This window comes from Physeter macrocephalus, chromosome 4 (genome assembly GCF_002837175.3).
Source record: "Physeter macrocephalus isolate SW-GA chromosome 4, ASM283717v5, whole genome shotgun sequence".
Classification (NCBI taxonomy): Eukaryota; Metazoa; Chordata; class Mammalia; order Artiodactyla; family Physeteridae; genus Physeter; species Physeter macrocephalus.
In genome coordinates, this window is record NC_041217.1 from 73,735,175 (window position 1) to 73,749,698 (window position 14,524).

The following is a 14,524-nucleotide window of genomic DNA, read 5'->3' on the forward strand; positions in this document are numbered from 1 at the left end:
AAAAAGAAACTGCTACCGGAGTCTTAGCTGTTTCCTAGAAGAAGAATGCCACATCTTCCCAGTTTTAAGTTCCTGTATCTGCCTATATTTCTAAATGGGGAGAAGTAGGAAGAAAATGGTATAAACATGCTCTTTGTTAATGAGGATTGGTCTTAGTTTCCATTGATTATCTCAGAGAACTGTAAATACAGACTTCTTAGAAAAGTAATTTAATTCATTCTTATGCAGGGTTAATGTTACTTTATTATTGTGGCTCAGAAGGCCGATATGGTGGCTGCCTTTCAGAGCCTCCCTGGCTCTTGGAGGAGTGTGTACAGTGTTATTCCATGAGTAATGTACTGAGAAACAACTGTCCTGGGAGCAGAGACCACATTGAAGAGAGTCAAAACTTTGTCTCTGCTCTTCAAAGAGAGCCACGCTGGTCTCTGAATTGGCCTGTTGAGAGAAGTTGCAGATTTTGCGTGGCAGCGTAATGCCATGTTTCACTGGATGACAAGACATGCTTGTTAAGTTTGTGGCCTTCCAGCACTTCATATTTTCAGCTTTTAAAATGTGCTCACAAGGAAAAGCTTACCAAAAATAGAGTTGACTTTTAACCTTTCCAAGAACCATAATCTTGCCCATAGATTTACCTCATTTTTACGTGTGTTTTGCTGTGGGTAAGCTTTGTAAGATAAATAATGCCTATACATGTTTCAACTGTTTAATGAGTAATCAGCAAAATCTGCCAAGGCGTCCCTCTGGAACCATACAAAGATTCTGGCTCTGAGTAAACCAGAAGTATTTGCCCACATGGCAAATGATCCATGTTAAATGTAAATCCTTTTTAGCGTTTAATGTCTGTTCTCATAAGCAGGTGTATTAAGATGAAACATGTACCAGTTCTGTCATCACTGTGATCTTTAAAAATCTGCATTTATCAATCTAATTGAAGAACGAAGTTGATTTTTTATTTGCCATAAACCAAGCAGAATTAAGTGCAATAATTTCAAGAGATTTATGGCAAATGAATTTGAGGTATGGATAAATCTTTCAGGTTTTTTTTTTTTTATTGCTCTTCAGTAAAGAAAGGCACAAGAAAGAAAATACTCAACTCTTGTTTTATCTCAGCGTTGCTACTACAGAAAAGTGACAATGCTTGTTTGTGTAAATTTATGGCTTGCTGTCAAATCTTCATTCTTGGCTGCATGTTGAAAATGTGATTAAAGTTAATAGAGGAGATGAAAAAAGTATTTGAGATTTCTTTCAGAAATCTGAAACTTCTGCCAACTTCTGCCAACTCCCTCTGTCCGCTACTGTAGGCTTGACAAGTTCGGCCATCATCCTTTGGTACCGGGACGAAAAAGAGCACTTGCTGACATTCAGGCATGTTGGAATTTTCTTAATTCTCTTTCTTAATTCTCTTTCAGTGGATGGAAAAAGAAAACATGCTTCCCAAAATATCCCACACATGAAAAGGGAAGGGAACCTTAAATGAAAATTCCTTTTGTACCATAGGCAGTTTTGGGAGAGCCATTAATTGCCAATGCACCATTGAACAGATGTTGGAATCAGGAGATCAGGACTTTGTGTGAGCAGGAATGGTTCCTCAACTTGTGCAAAGATTTTTGACAGTGTTTGTTCATCTCATATGAATAATAAATACTTTACTGTATGAGTCTGTATATACTATAGAAGGATCTAAGAGACTTCTTAAACCAAAATGATTTAATGGAATTTTTGAGCTTTAAACATTGATATTAAATTCTTTCTTTGTGACTTTCTTAGCTGTTCAGTATAGCTTCTAAAAGAGAGGGTTGCTTTTCTTTCCCTTTAATATTTTTAGTAGTGAACACTTTCACTTATATTTCCCAGTTTTTAAATCACTTTTGATATGTATTTTGTTTATATATAAAAAGTAGCTTTAGTCGTTACATAACATACAGCATTTCTGCTGTTGTGCTGTCAAGCAGAGAGAATATGGATTCTGTGTGCCTCACAAGATTAGTTTCTAATGATCAAATGAAATAATGTTTGTCAAGTTAAAGTGCTATAGAAATATTTGTTTTTAAATTCTAAGTATTTTTTATTTTTCATCATGATTTCTTTTCTGACTTATATATGCGGATTTTTTTTCCATTTCCTAACATGTAGATTTTTAAGTTCTGTTCTTATTATTGATTTCTGCTTTCATTGGATTGTGGTCCAAGGATAGATTCATATAAGACTTGAGATATTAAAATTTGTTGAGATTTGCCATCTGACCTAAAATATGCTAAGTTTTTGTAAATGTTGTGTTAATGCTTAAAAGTATGTGTATTTTCCAACTATTCAGTGTTCATTAGACCAAACTTGTTAATTGTGTTGGTTAAATTGTTTCTGTTTTACTGTTGTTTTTTTCTTCTACTTTATCTTCCAGATTCTGATATGTGTTAAAATTTCCTACTCTAGTGGATTTTCTGATTTCTCCCTGTAATTCTTTCAGTTTTTATTTCATATATTTTGAAGCTTTGTTGTTAGGTACATACAAGTTTAGAATTGTTTATCTTCCAAGTTTAGTTTTGAATCTTATATTTGTAGTCACAGCCTCTATTTCTAGTAATGTTTTTGTATCAGTTTATATTGCTTTAAAATCTGTTTCTAAAAGAGAGATTTATACAGGCCACACCAGCTGGTTAATAATTTGTAAGGTATATATTTATTTATTCTTCTGTTGGACCTTTATATCATGTTTTCATGTGCCCCTTAAAAACTGTAACTAGATTTTTTTTCTTTCTATCTAATTATCTTTTAACTGGAGACTTAATCCATTTACATTTGTTGAAATTACTAATATATTAGGATTTATTTATACAGTAAGTCCGCTACATATGAAGCCTCAAGGTGCGAATTTTCAAGATGTGAACGTGCATTCTCCTGTCCCATCACATAAGCTAGTTCACGTGTCTTTCATACATTGAACACCTTGCTGTGCAACACGAGGAGCTTACTAATAAAGACCTGACAGAATTGGAGTCCCAGAGAAAGGACGAAGAGAGACAAGAGGAAGAAGAATTAACTGAAGAACAGAAGAGATTCTCGACACAGGAAATGACAAGGGGATTGTCTTTATTTGAGGAGGCACTTTTAGTTTTTGAGCACAGGACCCAAACGTAGAACGGTACACGAGGGTTGCAGCAGCCATTCAGAATGCGATCCAGTGCTACCGTGTCATCTGTGATGACAAAAAAAAAGAGCTCCTACCCGGACATCACTGGATCGTTTTTACAAGAGGGTAGGTAGAATTGAATCCAGCAAGGAACCAGAACTTGTGCCATCAACATCAGGTGTGAGTGAAATTGCAGCTTGCCCTCCATCTCCTATTGTTGACGATCCTTCAGCTCTACCATCTCCCACCTCCTCTCCTCCTCCAGTCAATAACTCTTCTTGCCTGTTCACTCGATGCCAGCCCCTGCATGCCAGCTGTTGTACTGTACTACTGTACTTTTCAAGGTACTGTGCTATGAGATTAAAAATGTTTTCTTTAAAAAACAAACAAACAAACAAACAAAACTTAGTAGAACTTGAATAGCATGCACTGACTTAGTGGATTATACCAATCACTTGAATGCTTCTCTTACTTCTTACTCTGTAGGGTTTGTAAATCAGATATGAATGAAATACCTCATACATTATTTACTAGTACAGCTTGGTGCCACTGCCTTGATTCTTGCTAAAATGCCAGGAATTTTACTCTTTTCTCCCCATTCATATTGAACCATCTGTACAATAATAGTACAGTAAAAAGACAAACTATCTTATTATTTTGTTATCAGTCTTGACATCACAGACTCCCTAATAAGATCTCAGGGACCCCCAGGGACCTGCAGGTCATACTTTGAGAATTGTTGGTCTAGCATACTATCCATAATGTGCTTAGATTTGCAAACTCCTACTTTTGGTCCAGCCACATTGGCCCCTGAGGCAAGGCAACTATACAAAGCCTTGAGATGCAGAGGACCTAAAATCTCACAAATTACTATCTCAATAAAAGTAGCCTCCCAGGGCTGACATATGCTGGAGAAGGGTCAGGTTGAAGGAGGGTTAAACAGCTCCTGTGGGTTTGAGAAATAAGATCAAACTATTAAAAGAGAAAAGTTCAACTTACTACCCATATGTGTACCTTATTCTCACAGAAATTGGAAAATTGGTTATTTATGTGTAAGGTGTTTTTTTTAAATGCAGATATCTGATATTAACATAAGGGTATATCTTTAAATAGGGAAGGCTGTCTCCAAAAAGTTTTGGGTCTTAGAACCACAGAGTACCCGAGGTGAGAGACTCCTTATTCTTTGTGTAAATTACTCACTCTGTCCAATCTTCTGACTTGCCTTCTCTGAAAAGGAGTAATCATTGCATTCTTCACCTATCACCCATTTGAAGGTAACAATGCCAGTTCCACTTAAGAAAATCCTTTAAATACATCTCCACCCTTCAGTATATACTTTTTTCTTTGTTGAAATTCTATGTGACAAAATGGGAAATATACATAAATCACTTCTGCTACCTTTCAAAGCATGATGATTATCTCAAGAAAAAGCCTTTGTGCCACTGAATTTTGATCTGAACTAGCTGTTCTTCATGAAGCATAAACTTAATTTTTACTTGAAAGAATGACTGATGAGCAGACTGTGGTTAGTCAGACTTGGGTATTAGGCAGACATTTCTTCAACAATGAATTAATTGAGCCTGTCACTTAAAGGAAAACAGCTCACAGTATTTGTGGCGGTCAGACCCTAAGGTGACTCCCCAACAGTTCCCTTCCTGGCATTTATGCTTTATGTAATCCCCTCCCCTTGAGTGTGGACCTGTGATCTGTTACCTGCTTCTGACCAAAGGATTACAGAAAAGGAGATGGGATACCACTCTTGTGATTTTGTAGTGTATGTGACTCTGACTAGCAGACTGGAGCTAGACACCCCCTTTGCAGGCTTGATGAATCAAGAGCCTATGTGCCCATGTTGGAGAAGTTCACTTGGCAAGGAATTTCAGACAGCCTCTAGGAACGGCAGGTGGATTCTAGGACCTGAGAGAGGATTCCATTGGACAGCAGCAAAAAGCTGGAGCCACGAGGAAATCAATACTGCCAACAACCTGAATGAGCTTGGAAATTGGCCACAGCCTGGCCAACATCTTGATGGCAACCTATGAGACCCTGAGCAGAGGACCCAGCTAAGGCATGCCTCAGACTCTTAACCCCTGGAAGCCATGAGATAACAAATATGCATTATTTTAAGATGCTAAGTTTGTTGTCACTTGTTAAACGACAATAGAAAATTAAACAGCATTTATTGCCAATGATAAAATGTGAACTTTTAAGCAAAATTATAATTTTGGAAGACATACCGTCTTGGTAACTTGATTAAACTATGAGCGTCACAATTTCCAACACTTTTTTTAACACCTTTATTGGAATATAATTGCTTTACAGTGGTGTGTTAGTTTCTGCTGTATAACAAAGTGAATCAGGTATATGTATACATATATCCCCATATCTCCTCCATATTGTGTCTCCCTCCCACCCTCCCTATCCCTATCCCACCCATCTAGGCAGTCACAAAGCACCGAGCTGATCTCCCTGTGCTATGCAGCTGCTTCCCACTAGCTATCTATTTTAAATTTTGTAGCGTATATATGTCAATGCTACTCTCTCACGTCGTCCCAGCTTACCTTTCCCCCTCCCCATGTCCTCAAGTTCATTCTCTACGTCCTGTCCTGCCCCTAGGTTCTTCAGAACCTTTTTTTTAAAATTCCATATATATGTGTTAGCATACGGTATTTGTTTTTCTCTTTCTGACTTACTTCACTCTGTATGACAGTCTCTAGGTCCATCCACCTCACTGCAAAAATCTCAATTTTGTTTCTTCTTTTTATTTTTTAACATCTTTATTGGAGTATAATTGCTTTAAATGGTGTGTTAGTTTCTGCTTTATAACAAAGTGAATCAGCTATACATATACATATATCCCCATATCTCTTCCCTCTTGCGTCTCTCTCCCTCCCACCTTCCCTATCTCACCCCTCTAGGTGGTCACAAACCACGGAGCTGATCTCCCTGTGCTATGCAGCTGCTTCCCACTAGCTATCTATTTTACATTTGGTAGTATATATAAGTCCATGCCACTCTCTCACTTCATCCCAGCTTACCCTTCCCCCTCCCCATGTCCTCAAGTCCATTCTCTAGTAGGTCTGTGTCTTTATTCCCGTCCTGCCCCTAGGTTCTCCATAACTTTTCCTTTAATTTTTTTTAATTGAAGTATAATTGACATACAATATATTAGTTTCAGGTGTACAACATAGTGATTCAACTTTAATATATACAAGTTGATCATCACAGTGTCTAGTAACCATCTGCCACCATGAAATTATTGCAATATTATTGACAATATTTGCTCAGCTGTTCATTACTTCCCTGTGACTTATTTATTTTATAAGTGGAAGTTTGTACCTCTTAATTCTCTTCACCTATTTTGCCTATCCCCTCAAACCCTTCACTTTGGTGACCCCCAGTTTGTTCTCTGTATCTATGAATCTTTCTGTTTTCTTTTCTTTTTTTTTCAGATTTCACATATTAGTGAAATCATACAGTATTTGTCTTTCTCTGTGTGACTTATCTCCAGATAATACCCTCTATGTCCATCCATGTTGCCGCAAATGGCAAGATTTCATTCTGTATTATGGCGGAGTAATAGTAATAGTAATAGTCCATTGTATATGTATACACCACATCTTCTCTATCCATTCATCTATCGATGGACACTTAGGTTGCATTTTATCAATATATCTTAATGATCTGCTCTCCCTCAACTCTATGCTGACTTTTTTTTTGCAGTACGCGGGCCTCTCACTGTTGTGGCCTCTCCCGTTAAGGAGCACAGGCTCCGGATGCACAGGCTCAGCAGCCATGGCTCACGGGCCCAGCCGCCCCACAGCATGTGGGATATTTCTGGACCAGGGCACGAACCCTGCTACCCCAAAGTTCCAGAGCCCGGCCACGCAAAGTTCCAGAGCCATGTCCTTCACCAGTTATCCCAGGGCCAGCTCAGCAGAAGACCAAGCAGAAGTAATTTGGTCCACAGCCAAGCCCTTGAGGAGCCAACCACCAGATGCTGAATCTCCTCCCCCATTCTACTTCTGCATCCCATTTACAATTAATGTGCTGTCACCCTGAGTCATAACCCCTCCCTCTTTGCACTCTCTAAAAAAGTTTTCCTCACACTCAGTCTGGAGGGCTCCGATGCGTCCTCTGCATCGGCAGGCGTACTCTCAAACACTGCGCCACCAGGGAAGCCCCTATGCTGACTTTTTGTCTCATATGGATTAACACCTTTCCCTTCTGAAACCTGCCTAAAATTTTCTTTCTCTTTTTTATTTGCTGCATTTACTTTCATGTTCTTCTGTGAGAGGTACCATGTGTGTGTGTGTGTGTGTGTGTGTGTGTGTGTGTGTGTTTGTGTAGAAAGAAAGGGAGAGAGAGAGAAGGTGCATGTGTGCCTCTGTGTCAGTGCGCATTTGTGTGAGTGTATTTTCATATGGGAGAGGGGGTGAAGATCACCCTCTCAGGCTCCTCCTAGGGCACACACTGTGGATGCTACTCTCCTTCCTGCTACAGCATTGGGGTCTTCATATTGGGGATTCAGTGAAAAAAAAAAAGACTAAGTTGATTGAATCAGTGTGTGTGTGTGTGTGCGTGTGTGTGTGTGTGTTTTGTAATTTGGGGGATCTGTGTGTGTGTCTCTCTATGTGTGAGTGTATGGGTAGGTATGTGTTTGTGGATGTAGATATGTGTGTCTCTGTCTGTGAGTGTGAGTGTTTAAGAGCTTGGCTCCATGTGTTGGGGCATCAGGAAGGGAGGATGAGTGAAGAATAGATAATCATGTTGGAATAAGAATAAGAATATTAATAAAGAAATAAGAACAGAATAAAGGCAATTTGGGTGCATGGACTCAGAGTCAGAGATGGCTTGAAGCAGCCACCATCTACACTCAGATATGAAGAATATACTCAAGGGCAAGAAGACAACCCTGCTCTAACTCAGGCTGCTCAAAGTAACAGGCTCTGATGGCCTTGCCTGCTTTCCAAGTGCCAACCCAGCAATGCCTGTGAGTACAACCATTATACACACACACACACACACACGCACACACACACAAACACACACACATTTCTAGTGCTGAGATCAGGCACTTTCTGATTGCAGCCCTCACTGTGTGCCTTTCCTGCTTCAGGTGAAAGAAGCTTGAAGAAAGCTGAGTAGGCCAATGACACACATAGCCAGTTATGGAGTTAAAAGTGATTTAATGGGGGCAGAGCAGGAAAATTCACTTGATTCCCCTGATCCCAATATCCCTCTTCAGATGAGCCCTGAGCAGCCAGAAGACTAGCTCAGCCAATGAGCCTTTCAGCCTTATTCAAAGGCTCAGGAGCCCTCCAGACTGAGTGTGAGGAAAACTTTTTTAGAGAGTGCAAAGAGGGAGGGGTTATGACTCAGGGTGACAGCACATTAATTGTAAATGGGATGCAGAAGTAGAATGGGAGAGGAGATTCAGCATCCGGTGGTTGGCTCCTCAAGGGCTTGGCTGTGGACCAAATTACTTCTGCTTGGTCTTCTGCTGAGCTGGCCCTGGGATAACTGGTGAAGGACATGGCTCTGGAACTTTGGGGTGGCCGGGCTCTGGAACTTTGGGGTGGCAGGGCTCTGGAGACTTGGGTTGGCATGGCTCAGGAACCTTGGGGTGACAGGGTTCTGACATTTTGGTGTGCCATGGCTCCTTGGTTTCAGGGACACATGGTTCCTGGGGTGGAGGCTGGCAGGGCTGTTTCACCTGCTGCTGCTGAGGCTCAGTGGGTGGGATGCAGGGCTGCTTCTGCTGGTAGGAACTCATGCTTCAAAGTAGGCTGGACCTAGAGACAGAAAAGCTGACTCAATGATTTGATTAAACAGAGAAGAAACCAAGTTAAATACCAAATAGATTTCATTTCAGTTCCCTTTAGATAAGAGAGCCTCTCCTCCCCCCTAGCTATATACATGAGAGTTAAAATAGCCTTTGAAATTTCTGGGTCGTTTCAAGAGGAGGAGCTTAAAGACAATTCGTTCTGCTCCGTTTCAGTGGGATTCATTGGCTCACTCCTTGGCTCTGTTTCTTCCCAGACATGTCATATCCCTCACTGACACGTACCCAAGACCACATATTAAGTCTTTTGGAAAGTGATAATGTAGAAACAACAGCAGCACACACACCCCTAGTACCACACAGAACACCTTGCGACTTATAGGATGACTCTGAATCTGAGCTCCTACGACTTCACTCTGGCCTTTGCGTTCACCGTCCTCTCTGAAATGCTTCCCTTCCTATCTCTGTCTAAATACTCCTCCATCATAGCTCACTCATGTGCCATCACTGGGAGCTCTTCTTGAGCACAGCTCCCCCAAACTGCCACCACCCTTCCCTGCACCCCTCCACACACCTGTCTTATCTACTTTGCATTTCATCTATGTGTGTGTACATGCGTTATCTTCCCTGCTAGGTTGTAAGTTTGTTGAGTAAGTTCTGTGACCATCTGATTCCTCCACAGTGCCTAGCATCATGCCTTATATATAATAAATGTTGAGTAGAGGTCCATCTTATGAATTAAAATTTTTATAATAAGTTATCATAAACAGAGAGAATAATGATGTTGATGAGTGTTTCCTGAGTCTGAGTTCTAGTTGTAACACTGTTACTAATTTACTATGGGAACTTGAACAGATCTGTCCCCTTCCCTGACCCCTAGTTCCACAGCCGTCCACTGAGGTGGCTGGCTTCACCAGCTCTAAGGTCCCTTCAAGCCCAAACTGTATTTCATTTAAAATAAAGATGTCCCAATATTCTCTCTCTCCAATTAATACCTTGCTTCAGAGTATTATTAATTATTAATGACTCTTACTCATCTTTGCCTTTGTCCATTTTCCAACAGTGAAAAAATAAAAATTTCAAATGAATTCCAATCAGAGACTCACCTGGTACACAGAGAAGAACCGGTTGTCTGGTTGCTACCGCCTGACGTGAAGTCAACAGCCAGCAGGCTTTTTATGCAATGAATGAGCTCTGCCTCAAGGAAATACAATCACCCAGGGCCCCTCTGTTTTCATTCCTTACCTGGCAAACATGATTCACCCCATTCCTCTCAATTACCAGTTGGCTCAGCTTTTGTGATGAAAACCACCCACTTGGCTGTCTGACAATGATGTCGCCTGGGCCTCATTCCTGCTGCCACCCACCCCTTAGACTCAAATATAGGGCTTGTGTTGGGGGATGGGTGAGCCATAGGGTTCCTGAAGGGATTAATGAGTTAACTGTGGAGGGAGAGCTGAGTCCTTTTGTGGTCTTGCCACCTTCCTGCTCTCTTTTCCCTTGAGATGGTTGTTCCTCAAGTTCTGTGGGATGGATACATTTGAGCACATGAATAAGTGGGAAGGGAAGGGGAGCAGAGGAACTGAGGTGGGCACGAGTTGTCTGCCTTATAAAGGTAGGTGCTAGAGATCATGGAATTGACTGGTTATAGACTCCTTGTCTGGAATATCCTAGGCCCTTATATCAATCCCTGCCATCTTTCTCCTAATTCCACTGAACTACATACATTTGGAATTACTTAATTATCACTCCCCCACCAACCCCACCCCTCTCTGACTGGTTGCTAATCTGGGTAAACCTGCTTTGCTTTCACCAACCACACCCTCACCCCTCTCCTTCTTCAGACATTTTCAAGAGCTAATTCCTCTTCTGGGATAGACTTTTCCCTCCACTCCACCCAGCCTTCTGGTCATGGCCCTTCCCTCTTTCCTAACCCAACCCTCTCTCCTTACCCCCACCTGAAAACCTGCAAGGCTTTTCTAACCACCTTCACCCCAAGCCCATCCATGGAGCCCTCAGGGATGAATCCTCCCCCGCCTCTTGCCCACTTCCAACTCCAGACCCAACACCTGAGGATCTTGCGGGATGCAATGTTTTTCTCCTCTCTCTCGCTCTGTATATTTTGGGAGCTTTCTGAGCATCAGAGCTGTGTCTGCTCAAAACAGCGCTGTTCCCATGGTAATATTTGTATCCTCATTCATTCAACAAACATTAATCAAGTCCTTAATATACACCAGTCATATCTCATTCCAGGAGCTATCCCAATATGAAGACCCCTTCCCCTCAGCAGAGTAGGAACACCCTAGGGCAAGGTACTCGGCCTAGTTCACAGTCACTAGTTTGACGGATCTCAGAGACCCTCGCTCAGTCCACACTCCTCAAGTGATAACTGAGTTTGAGGACACGAGAGGTGATATAACTCACCCAAGATCAAACAATAGACCTCATGAGAAAAGGATTTCTACACAGAAATCCTATGTTCACCTTTGTCCTAACCCACCCTTGCTCCTAATGCCTATAGAGGAAACTAAGTCCAGGCAGAAAAATGATTAAAAGTGGAAAGGGGCAGCTCAGCCTTCCTGGCTTGGAGCTCGGCCTACTCACAGGCCTGGGAAAGCATTGTGTGAGTGGCAATGTGAGGTCAGAAAGAGCCCTGCCTTTTGGGTAAGCCCTTAATATTTGCTAAAATGAATCCCCTTAAGAAAGAATAAAGATGCTTAATGTTTGAAGTGGCTCTGGAGATAAACAGAAGTTATTTCCAGCACTGCTGAAAATAGGACGGGGCATGAGTTAGCATACATGGAAGTAAAGGACTCATTTAGTTTATCATCACTCAGTGGACAAGGGTCTGAGAGAGGAAGGGAAAGGCTGAAATGCTAAAATGCTTGTTTTGAACCAGATTGCTTTCACTCTGGAGGAGGTCCAGGGTGGCATAGTGACAGAGCTTTGGTACCCTGAGCAGTAATAGCATTCAGGATGGCAGAAGGTGAGTAGCCTCTGAGCACCTGCCCAGGTACACCTTCCTTCCATGATGGTTGGATCCTGAAGAGTCTCCTTGCCATGGACTTTTCTGGGGACATAAGAATAGGGATCCCCTGAGTCCTTACACTGACATTTTCCTCTGATCAACAACATGAAACTGAAGTCACTGCTTCAGAGTTGTCCTCAAAACACAATATGTTACTAGGTGTGGCTTTGGAAAATCCTAATCACCCTTAAAACCCAGGTGTGTGGATAGTTCCTCCTTCCCCTGCCCCCAGACACATACCTAAATGTTTATAGAGCACCTGCTGGTTCCACAGGTGGTCACCTCTTATGACCTTGAGTCCTGGATGAGCCTCCCACTATGTCCCTATAGCCATTGGTCCACATCAATCCTTACATGGCGCCTGGTATGTAATAGCTGCTCAGTGCTTGGCGATTGTAGAATGACTGACTGAATGAATGAATGACTGAATGAATGGGTGAATGAATGGCATTATTTGATTTCTGAGAAGTCTCTCTCTTTTAGGAGGAGTTAAGAGGAAGAGTAAGGGCTCAGCAAAGGACAGACAGCTTCTGATGCCTTCTCCACCCAATGTTCATTGTCAGTCAATTTAATGACTTGCCTCCCTCTGGGCTACTACTAGCTACCCCCTGGGCTTAGACCAGGTCCCTCTCTTCACTCAAACTCCCTCTCAAAAGCCCCTGACAGAGGCAGCTCCGGGCAGAACCTGCTGTTGCATCTGGTAGGATTCTCAGCCTCAAGGAACCTGCTTCCTCCTCTCTGTCCTGTGGTGTCACCCAGCTTATCTCAGGCCCTGTAGGATCTGAACTTAGCTCTGAAGCTGGGGTACTCTGTGCCCTCCCTGGGCCTTGGCCCTGGATGCAAAGGAATTTACCTGTCACGCAGTACCTCGCCCTGGCCAGACTCTCCTTCCTGCCTCGACTTGTGCTTCCTGTACCCCACCCCACACTGTTCTGGATCCCGACTCTGGAATTTTCCCTTGACCCCTGACATCATTCTCCCTGTTTGTTCATCTGAATCTCACCCAATGGGTGGTGTTAAGTATGCTCTCCCTTTCAGAGAAACTCTGTTTCTTCACCATCAGGGTTGGGTTAGCTGCTGAATCTGGCCCCACAAACTCCTCACATAAAGAAAGGGGAAACTGGGTGGCTTCTGATGGTAAGTACATCTCCCAGAATTTCTCAACCTTTCACAGAATCCCCTTTTGTTAAAACACAGGAGGCGGCTGCTCTTCCCCAGTCAAAACCTGGCTCCCCTCTGGACCAGCTGGGGGATCTTCCCTCCACTAGCTCTGAGTGTGCCTGAGGTTCATCACTCATGTACAGAGCAGGGAAGAGGGAGCCCTGAGCCTATGAACACAGTGCTCAAGCCCTTCCTTTTCTGACTTAGGACACTCCCTTCTCCTTTACTTCTCCAAGGCCCAGAGCATGCAGAGACTGCCACACTGAATTCGAAAGCCAGTCATTTTACCATAGGAACCCATATTTAATATATGGTAACATCTGGAAACAAGTGAGAGTTTTACTGTCACCCTCCCCCAGGACCACTGTGAGGAGCTCAGGAGACCATAATGTTGGCTGCACATTTCAGGCTAGGATGATTAAAGGAAAACAAAGTCTCTATAACACACATTGCCCCCCCATCTGTAAAAGAGGAGGAGAAAAAGAAGAAACACCAGATCCCAGGTGTTTAGAAGCCTCCTGAACACTTTGACACAGCAGGCAGGAAAGCGATGTTTGCCAGCATGGATGCTGAGGTGGAGAGAGCACTGAAGTCTTAGCTCTGGAGAGCCTCTACCCAACCCTCTCATCGGGGACAAGAGACAAAAGGGGTAGAGAAGGAACTCACTCCAGGCTTCACAGCTGCTTTTTTTTTTTTTAATTGGAGTGAAATTGATTTAAAATGTTCTGTTAGAGGAGCTTCAAGATGGCGGAAGAGTAAGACGCGGATATCACCTTCCTCACCACACATACATCAGAAATACGTCTACATGTGGAACAGCTCCTACAGAACACCCACTGAACGCTGGCAGAAGACCTCAGACCTCCCAAAAGGCAAGAAACTCCCCACGTACCTGGGTAGGGCAAAAGAAAAAAGAAAAAACCCTTCACGGGCGGAGACTGCGGGTGGCGGAGGGGGAAGCCTCAGAGCCGAGGAGGAGAGCGAAGCCACAGGGGTGCAGAGGGCAAAGCGGAGAGATTCCCGCCCAGAGGATCGGTGCCGACCAGCACTCACCAGCCCGAGAGGCTTGTCTGCTCACCCGCCGGGAAGGGCGGGGGCTGGGAGCTGAGGCTCGGGCTTCGGTCGGAAGCCAGGGGAGGACTGGCGGCATGAACACAGGCTGAAGGGGTTAGTACACCACGGCTAGCCGGGAGGGAGTCCGGGGAAAGGTCTGGATCTGCCGAAGAGGCAAGAGACTTTTTTTCTTGCCTCTTTGTTTCCTGGTGCGCGAGCAGAGGGGATTAAGAGCGCCGCTTACAGGAGCTCCAGAGACGGGCGCGAGCCGCGGCTATCAGCACGAACCCCAGAGACGGGCATGAGACACTAAGGCTGCTGCTGCCACCACCAAGAAGCCTGTGTGCGAGCACAGGTCACTCTCCACACC

At 43.2% G+C, this 14,524-nt stretch overlaps 1 protein-coding gene across 7 annotated transcripts in view; it reads right to left on the reverse strand.

Annotated features, from left to right (window-relative positions):
* Window positions 1–8,296: 8,296 nt before the first annotated feature.
* The window catches only part of LOC102977144 (cornifin-like), a 7,113-nt gene continuing 885 nt past the window's right edge, over window positions 8,297–14,524 (reverse strand). The window contains exons 2-3 of one of the 7 annotated variants that reach the window (XM_055084310.1): window positions 10,019–10,110; window positions 8,297–8,922 (exon numbers count right to left, since the gene is read on the reverse strand). In XM_055084310.1, coding sequence (XP_054940285.1) covers window positions 8,610–8,903 — 294 coding nt within the window. In that variant the 5' untranslated portion in view covers window positions 8,904–8,922; window positions 10,019–10,110 and the 3' untranslated portion in view covers window positions 8,297–8,609. Of the gene's footprint in view, window positions 8,923–9,197; window positions 9,466–9,486; window positions 9,846–10,018; window positions 10,111–14,154; window positions 14,414–14,524 lie in introns of those variants that run through there. The other 6 variants (XM_007123966.3, XM_055084311.1, XM_055084314.1 and 3 more) reach the window with 6 other exon arrangements.